The following is a 9,536-nucleotide window of genomic DNA, read 5'->3' on the forward strand; positions in this document are numbered from 1 at the left end:
GTTCAGAGTTTTACAACTCAGAGAAACATGTACATAATGTTTTAATATCTGTAAGTTGTTCTGTGTTCTTCTTCTCTCATGAAAGTTTTTTTTTCTACTGGGCAAACAATGAAATTACTTTTTATTTTATTTTTAACTTTCTGGTTTTGTGGAAATTTGTATGACATTATTTTTTTTTTTAATTTGCTACAACTGAAATATGTTTGTGTTTAACTTTGCCCAATAATCACAAAGTTGCAAAAGCAATACATGAATAAATACTGATTAACACATGAATTTGGTATTGTACAACAATCTTTCAAATATTTGAAAGTTGAACTGCTTCTGTGTTGTCAGTGGGAAAAATGCAAGATTATTTTATTTCTCTTTTAAAACCTTTTGAAAGAACTTAAGGAGTCTGCTGGTGATTGTGATAAAGTCTGGAAGTTTAATAAGCTCATAGTCACTAAAGAAAAATCAGCCAATCACAACAACAACAACAACAACAACAACAACAACAACAACATACCCGTTTTAAAATGGACTTTGAGGATGGATGATTAAATGAGCCTCATGGAGAGTTGCTGTGTCTGTAGGATGGTGACACACAGACGCAGCCTGCCGCCCTGTGGTGGAGGATTAGTGCTGCATGAAGCTCACCAGGTGAGCCTCTCCAAAGTCTCTTTAAAGTGTTTGTAGAATTGGTTGGGAAATAATACTAAATCTAAAATCTGTTTATTATTTATGATGGACTGACCGTGTGCTGAACTTTAATAAAATCGTTATTGTCTAAACATGTACTCTTGGTGAGTTTTTAATGGTGTTTTTGCTTTTATTGTTGTAATAGAGTATAACAGTACAACTAAAGCTAAAGACTTTCACGGATAACTTTTCCTCTACTGGGCCGACTGGTTTCTGGAAAATAACCAGGCTGAACGGCCACATTCAGATGACTTCAGTTCACACCAGTGCGTAAAGTTTACTCTGCAAACGTCCTTGTGTAAGGCTTGTGTAACGGAACTTCGCCCCGGCAATGCACGGGTTAAATTGTCTTGCTCGAAAGTTTAACTTTGCGTTGGGAACTGGGCTGAATTCGATAAACGACCCGAGAAAAGGTTCCAGCCCTCTTCTTCTCTCCACTTGTCCTCCTGATATGTTGTTCTGTGTGAGAGGAGCTCAGAGCGCACTCCTTCATCTCATCCACTCTCCTCAGAGCAACATCTGTGCGCGTGAATCATCTCATAACCTTGTTCGGCATTGATTTACAAGAGGGATTTAATTTTCTTCGATTTCATTTTCTAGTTTCCTCTGCCATGGCGAAATTCTCTTTTTTATTTTTATACCTTTTCCAAGGACTACTTCCCTTCATCTTTGGGCAGCAGCAGCGCACAGCTGGGCCCTGGCGGCAACGGGTTCAATGGCAGAACAACGGGCAGGTTTATAGCTTAATGAGCACTGGATTAGAGTACCAGGCTCCGGTTCGGTCAAGGAGCCAGTCGAGGGTTTATATGAGCAGCAGGAGGGAGGCCACCAGGAACCACATGCCGGTTGCGCACAGAGGAGCGACGCTTGTAAGACGTGGACAGGCTGAATCTAGACAATTGAGGACTGTTAGCGGTGTAGAGCTAGAATCTGTAGCTCAAAGACAGAATTTTAGACAGTATGTACCTACTAATGGTCGTGCGTCAGGGGCCACAGCTCAGCAGCCTGAGCGCCCTTACTTAACAGGAGCTGCAGGCAATTCAGGCGCACGACGCGTAATCCCTGACCACACCACGACCATGAACTCCTCTGCAGCGGGGAGTTTGACAGATTTTCCGGGCAGGGTTGGAGGTATCAGTGGGGATGCTTCTGCTCTACATACCAGAGGAGGAGATCCAGCTCCCGGTGCGCAACACCAACAATTACGCACGGTGCCAGAGGCCATATCTGTCTCCAGACACTCAGCTCCAGCACATCCCACAGCTCTGGAGAGGGAATCTGCAGCTCCTGCTCCTTTCCCCGCGCTCACTGAGGATGTTGCGAACGAGGCTGCTGGTAATGGAGAAGACATGATTAACGATGACCCTCGAAACCCGTTTAAAAACCACAGGAATTCTGTTTTCCACAACATGCATCCCACAAGAGGGAGGTCAGGGTCCCGCACGCACCTTCCGCCTGGCACAGGGTATGGAACGAGATATTTCCAAAATGGTGAGTTAAATTCAGTAATGAAATGGAATAGGCCTTCTTAGTTAGCATTGATTTCACTGATCTAAAACAAACAATGAGGGCTCGGTGTGTCCAACAGTTGTGGCAAGGCTTATACAAGTTTCAGATGTGACCGTGACCAAGTGTATTTGTCTAATATCTACCCCAAAAAAGAAACATTACACTTTTCATGAGCAACCTTCACTGACCAAGTCTAGATACACATCTTATTTCAAGACAGGTGAAAAATAAGGCCTGAAATTCTTGCAGTGAGTTAAAATATCTGTCAGGAAACAACTTTTGCTTGCAAAGTTTCTTGAAATAAGAGACTGATCTCGGATCCAGAAACATGCCAAGTAGATTTTGTAGCTATGAAAACAATACAAATGTCTTAGAATATTGGATGTTTATCTGGAAATGTCAGGTGAATTTGACTTGTATACACCTAAACTAACTGGTTATTTGCATGGCTTATGTGTAAAAGGATATTTGTTTGACTGGAAATTAGACTAACTGTGAAGTTTTTGAGGTTTTTTTTGTAGTTAGCCTAGTCTTATTTCAAGATAGAAAAGAAAAAAGTGATTTACAAGAAGAGGAAAAAGATACATTTGGGCTTTGAGTACCAGACTGACAGCTCAGGAATGTAAAACACTTTGAATAATGCCAACAAACACAAACAGCTGCTCTTCTTCTGCAGCCAGAACACTGTCAGTCTGTCTGTCTGTCTTTGAATTGTTCTCCAAAAATGAACTGAGAAAAAAAGTTTGTCAGAATGACAAAACAATATTGAAAACTTGGTGCTGTCTTTTAAAACCTCCTCCCTCAGGTCTACCAGACTTGGTGCCCGACCCGTATGCCATCCAAGCAGGTGCTTACATCCAGCGCATGCAGATGTACGCGCTCCGCTGTGCAGCTGAGGAGAACTGTCTGGCCAGGTAATCATGTGCTGCCAAAAGTGATTCACTCCTCCAGTACGCAGACACACACACACACACACACACACACACACACACACACACACACACAGACACACACACACACACACACACACACACACACACACACACACAGACACACACACACAGACACACACACACACACAGACACACACACACACACACACACACACACACACACACACAGGTATTTCCTCTGTTGAACTGGTCATTTAAGGTTTGTTTCACTTGTTTTAGTGGAAATGTTTTTTAAGGAGAACTATGACTTACTTGTTTAGTATTAAAGGTTATCTGCTCTGTTGATGAAGTTTTTAACATGATGTCGTGCCAACACATAAATGTTCTGGGTTGATTTTCCCAAAAGCATTCAGCACAATGGAACAAACCCTTTGCACTTAAACGGAACTGAACTCCAGGAGCTCAGCCAGGAGTACTTTCCAAAGCAGCTCATGCCTTTTTCCTCCTGCGATCCATCCAAGGTCGGCGTATGGACCCGGCGTGAGAGACATCGACTTCAGAGTCCTCCTGAGGTTCCCCCAGAAGGTGAAGAATCAGGGCACCACTGACTTCCTACCTGTCAAGCCCAGATACCAGTGGGACTGGCATAGCTGTCACCAGTGAGTTCACACAGCCCTACCATCATATAAATGTAGCACCACGCTCTCAAAAGTCACTTTAAAACTGAAGAAATATGGTTTGAGCATCGCCACAAGAAGCAAACTACTCTCTGTTTTCTTATGTTCTCGGTCAGACATTTCCACAGCATGGACGCCTTCAGTAACTACGACCTGCTGGACACCGTCTCTGGACTTAAAGTTGCCGAGGGACATAAAGCCAGTTTCTGCCTGGAGGACACGGGCTGTGATCCCGGATTCAGGCGCCGCTACGCCTGTACGTCTCATACACAGGTAAGATACACTTCAGAAGCTTGTAAAGTCGACGTGTTCTATCTTGTGAACAGGATCGTCAGAAAATGGGATCAAGATTATTTTGCAAAAGAGAGCTGAGGAAATCAGGGATTATGATTATTTTGTGGGCAGGCCTGTGTGTCAAAGATGACCTTTGGCTGCATGGTGCTGCAGTGGTTAGCGCTCTAACCCCACAGCAAGAAGGTTCCTGGTTTGAATATCACTCTGTGTGGAGTTTGCATGTTCTCCCTGTGGGTTTTGCATGTTCTCCCTGTGGGTTTTGCAGCCTCCTTTGAAGTCTAAAGAAATGCTCATCAGGTGAAGTATTGACTCTTAATCATCCATAGGGGTGAATGGGAGTGTGCATCCCTGAGATCGACTGGTGACCTGTCCAGGATGTACTCCGTCTCTCTCTCTCTCTCTCTCAAAGAAGGCTGGGAGAGGATTGTCACCAGAAGTTGAACATTTACAAGTTTTGTGTTGGGTATCTAGCATCAATCCAGTCAGCCTGATTAAAGCTTGAAATTTCAATAACTCAGCACTTCATAAGATGAAAAATGAAAATACAGAAAACACATAACTCGCTCCAAATGGCAACACACAAAAGAAATCTTGCATCATCTTTTAAATGTCTTTATTGAAGTAATAGGAAAGCTATGTCAGAATACGTCCAGGGATTTTGTTCCTTTGAAACCTGACAAATGCTGTTGCAGGTCGGAGCTTTAATTGGACAAGACGTACCGTACAGTATGTGTAAGTGTTCCTTGATTAATCCGTGTTTATCTTTTGGGCAGTCTACAAATTGTCCATAAAGATCACAGCTTGGAAACCAGACTAATCTGTGAGCTCATGTTTTTGTTTGCTCTGGCAGATGTCTGGTTTCCATCCAACCGACCTGGTGCTGGCCAGGCCGATCACAAACGTTTATCTAAACTGTGACGAGTTTGACACAATGACAATGACACACACAGAGGAGCACCAATGAGCTAATTATGTAGACAAGCAGGATAGATATGCACATGTGAAAACATTCAGCTGAATCAGCTTTTCCACCAGTAGAAAGAGAACAAACATCTGCACTTACAAATATCTTTAACAGATTTACTTTTCTCATTTATTTGGTCAAACCTTGATGCTGTTCTCTGCCTATGATAACATCCCCAAAAAATTCAAAATGAGCTGAGACGTTCCTGACTTATTTGCCTTTGTAAAAAGCTCTATCATTGTATAAAAAGTGATTTATGGCAAACATTAGTTTAAAAGGTCAAAAGGAAGGTCTAAATATTTGAGGCCTTAGATATCCTGATTTTTATCTGATAACATCCAAAAATGTAGATAAAGTAACTCGATGTTGTTTTCCTTTTCAGCCTCCATCGTTCGTCTTTTAGACCTCTCAGAATAAAATTCAAGGCTTTGTGAAAAATGTCAAATCTGTCACACTGGCTGAGCATATTCAAGTGATGACAGTTTTTTTTAAGTCCCGTCAAACCTCCGACAAAGACACAGAGATTCTCAAACTCTTACAGGTTGTCTCAAACTCTCTGTGAACTCTGAATAGACTTTGACGCCTAAACCTAAATGTTAACGTGCCCCTTTAATTGACAGATTAAGAATTCTGGTTTAAATCTTTTAAAAAAAAGGGGGGCGCCGGTGGCCTCGTGGTTAGGGCGCTCCCACTGTACGGAGGCTATAGTCCTCCAAGCAGGCAGACTGGGTTTGAATCCGACCTGTGGCTCCTTTTTCCCACGTCTTTCCCCGCACCTTCTCTCCCTGATTTCTGACTCTATCCACTGACCTGTCTCCAAACAAAGGCACAAAAAGCCTTTAAATCTTCAGGTTTTTGTCAGTATTTTATCACAGCCAGAAAGCCGGCTATTGATCTTATATATTTAGGCAAACATTTTGCATCTCTTTGCTTGCCATACATAAAACCGGTACCTCTCCTATTTACTGTGTGGTTCAAAGTTGGTCTGTCAGAAACATATTTTTAATAGAGAGCAAGAAGATAGCAAGGCCCTGATTTCTACAGTTACTTTTGTTGTGGAGTCTTCCAGTAGATCCTCCAGTTTCACTTCTGAGGAATGTTTTTTATAACCACAACTCCATGTAGCCAAGAAAAGAAACATCCTCAGGGCATGAGAATATTTATTATACGTGTTGTCTGGCTCTGTGATTCTGGCTTTGCACTGCTCAGTTGAGTGCTGGTGTCTTGTAACAGCGCAGCGTCCAAAGAGTTGTTTGTGTAACTCTAATGTGCCTCATTTACAGCTCTTGTAGGAACAAAGCTGTCAAAGCCGTCTGAAGAGTCAAAACTTTAAAACAAACCTGGGGGGGTTGTTGGGATTGTGTTTTTCAGGGACTGAGCCCGGGATGCCACGACGTCTACGCAGCCAACATCGACTGTCAGTGGATCGACATCACTGACGTTCCTCCAGGAAACTACATCTTGAAGGTAACACGTGTCCTGTTGAATTTCCATCCGGCCTTTAGCAGACACGCCTGCAGAGCTGCTCAACACCGTTTTTTTTATTTATGATCTTTGCAGGTTACCGTTAATCCAAATTTCCACGTGCCGGAGTCGGATTTCACCAACAACGTCGTGAGATGTGATATCACGTACACGGGAATCTATGTGCAGACACGCAACTGCAGAGTAACAAGGTAGGAGTATTTCTAAACATGGAGGGATGTGTTTTCATTTTTCTCATTTGTATCTAGAAAAACAGAGAATTATTAAAGGATTAAATAGAGCAAGTCAGTGTAATGTCAACAGAGATGATGCAAGTCTCGTGTGTTTTATTTTTGATCTTTTTACATCTTCTTTTCCTCCCTCTCTCAGAGGTTGAAACCTCTCTTTGCAAGAACTATCTGCAGGACTATGCAGCAAACATCTCTCCCTGAACTGTGCAGCAAACATCGACTTTATGACGAACAAAAAAAGTGCAATTGGTAAAAGTGCTCGTTTAGTCTTGTGTTACATTTACTGGAAATAAATGCAAACATATTCACCATTTGTTCTGTACATTTCCCACGTGAGACCCTCACATTTACTTGATTATTGTATCTCTACAAATGTGCCATGATTCATTTCATAAATATCTTTTTACTTAAGAAATACAAGTACTGTTTTCATATAGGTCTACTTCTTGAATGCTGGTTAATTGCTTGAATCGTTTATTGTTGCATGTTGTCTTTGTCTTGTTGTTTCTCGTTTATTTTACCGCTATATGCACACCATGTTTTTTTTTTAAATAGTTTCTATTTAAAGGATTAGATGTACTATATTTTTATCATTGTCAACAGATTTTATGCACAGACCAAAACCAGCCATGTAATGTTTCAGTCTGTGTCACATTCTCTCACATCCATACCATGTCTCTCCCTATTGGTTCCCACTGAGGACAAAAACAGGATGCTAATAAAAGTGTTAAAAAAACAACAATGAAATAAATATTAAAACATTAAAACAGCTGGGCACTGAAGTATTTTCTGAATGTTACTCCAAACAGGAACAGAGTACAGGGTGACTTGGGCCACACTCAAAATGTGATCGGCCAACCCCTTTAACTATAATTGATTTTTGACATCTTCTGGGGTCGGATTAACTTTGAAATCAACTTTTTGGTTTGTGTTGCGACTGGCAACTTTTAGCTTTCTTCGCATTTATAATGTCGTACATTTTCTACTGAAGTAGAAGGAAACTCTTGTGCTTCAGCCTCTCGGTGCTCGGTGAAAGGTCGGTGCTCTCAGAGGAGGACTGAAGACATTCAAAATATAGTCACGGTCTGACTCTGACTCTCACACAGTGTGTTGAAACGTTAGTCCTTTTCTCCCCTAAATAAATTTGCCTTAAGTGATTCGTGTGCTTCAGTACTTCCTCTGGATTCACTGAATTACATTTTGTACATTTTCTATTGTTTTTACTTGTGAACAACATTTTAAAATTAAATATTATCTTTAGTTCTTAAAGAATTAAGCTTGGAGGCTTTATTTGTTGCCACTCAGTTGTGTAACTTTCTGTGGTAAGTAAAAGAAAATACACTGGCATGTAATGTCTTTTAGAAACTGAAATGTTAGTAGCAGATTAGTGGAGTTAGAAAGAGTAGATAAAAGCTATTCACCTGTGTGTGTGCACAAACAAACTTCATGCCACCACTGCTTGAGTCTGTACCCCAAACAAGCCACAACTATAAATAGAAAAATGTCTGAATGGCTGACATAAAGAGGAGGAAACAGTTTTCAGCCATGGATTAACATTTGCAACTCATTCCCAGTGTAAGATATGAACTCGTGATTAAATGTTCACCCGGATTAAAGAAATGAAATTGCATGTCTCATAATAATTCAAGGACATCTATGAATTTCTCATCACAGAGGAGTAACAAATAGAGACTTTGGGTAGAAGGATTTCACTTCTCAGTAGAACTGGTTCACTGCCAGTTTTGTCGTTAAGTGGATTTGTTGACAATAATAAATATACAAATTATCACCAGACCTACAGTCTATCCTTTCACCACTTTTTGGCCTCGTCTGCAAGTGTCTCACTTTGTGTTGAATGGTGTGTTGGAGAATGTTTCCATGAATGTGTGCTGGTGTATAACTGAGTGAACGGAAAAAGAGGAAAAATGTAGTAATTACCGATGTTTAAAAAATCTCATTCTGTTGGTATGTTCAATTCCATGCAATAAAGATGGTGATGCATTTATTGTTATAACAATTTCTCCTTTTTCTTTTGAAAGATAACCTCAAGCTTTAATTTCACCTTGGAAAACACCCAAATATCACAATTGTTCCGTTTGTGTAAAGTTTCCGTCTGGCTGCAGCTGCTTGCACACGCTGTATTATATATGTGCCAGAGACTGGTTAAGATGTCTAAAATCTAAAATCCAGGATTCTTTATTCGGACAAAAGCGACTTGCATATCCACACTGTGCAGGGATGAATCTGTATTCTGTCCTGTTAAATGGAGGACCTTTACTTTGAGTGACACGTGCAGATTGTGGCCTCAGAGACAAACATGGCTGCAGGCAGACGCTGGCGGCATGTTTGCTGACAGACCTCTGTGAAGACACATCCTGCAGGATCTTATACAGCCGTGCCATTTCTACTAAAACACAGCCTGAGCACCATGAATGGGAGCCTTTTCACCTCACTCTCTCTTCCTCTTCGCATTTCAGGAGTGCCGCTTAAGGGACAGCTTCCTGGCATCATTCGTGTCCACTGGGGAGTGTCTGAGATTACCAGGGTTTAAGCAGCACATGAATATTTTCTCTGAGTGGGAAGACTGACATAACCTTCTAGAGAGTCATCACAAAGATGTTTTACTGAGGACAAATGTGTTTTTGCTGCAAGCACTAGACTATTTCAAACATCTAAGGAATGAAAGGACAAACCCTGACCCTTGCTGATTTTCTTCACTCTGGAGTGGGTGGTGCTTCACCTGATTCAGAGATGTTTTTACCTAGAACCAATCGCTCTCAAACCAGCTATATATATATATATC

At 41.3% G+C, this 9,536-nt stretch overlaps 1 protein-coding gene across 1 annotated transcript; it reads left to right on the forward strand.

The window, feature by feature from the left end:
* The first annotated feature begins 969 nt into the window (after window positions 1-969).
* On the forward strand, window positions 970-8,750 carry LOC132979465 (protein-lysine 6-oxidase-like). Its single transcript, XM_061045301.1, has 7 exons — window positions 970-2,172; window positions 2,996-3,104; window positions 3,605-3,742; window positions 3,877-4,033; window positions 6,390-6,485; window positions 6,579-6,694; window positions 6,873-8,750. The coding sequence occupies exons 1-7, from the start codon at window positions 1,293-1,295 to the stop codon at window positions 6,877-6,879; spliced, it is 1,503 nt and encodes a 500-aa protein (XP_060901284.1). The 5' UTR covers window positions 970-1,292; the 3' UTR covers window positions 6,880-8,750.
* Window positions 8,751-9,536: the final 786 nt, after the last annotated feature.

The sequence above is a fragment of the Labrus mixtus genome, chromosome 8 (assembly GCF_963584025.1).
Source record: "Labrus mixtus chromosome 8, fLabMix1.1, whole genome shotgun sequence".
NCBI classification, from domain to species: domain Eukaryota; kingdom Metazoa; phylum Chordata; class Actinopteri; order Labriformes; family Labridae; genus Labrus; species Labrus mixtus.

Bases quoted from the DNA above. Each gene is read 5' to 3' on its own strand.
- LOC132979465 (XM_061045301.1), top strand. From the start codon at position 1,293: ATGGCGAAATTCTCTTTTTTATTTTTATACCTTTTCCAAGGACTACTT. The intron at 2,173-2,995 runs GTGAGTTAAATT...CTCCTCCCTCAG, and splicing joins AACGAGATATTTCCAAAATG to GTCTACCAGACTTGGTGCCC. The intron at 3,743-3,876 runs GTGAGTTCACAC...GTTCTCGGTCAG, and splicing joins GACTGGCATAGCTGTCACCA to ACATTTCCACAGCATGGACG.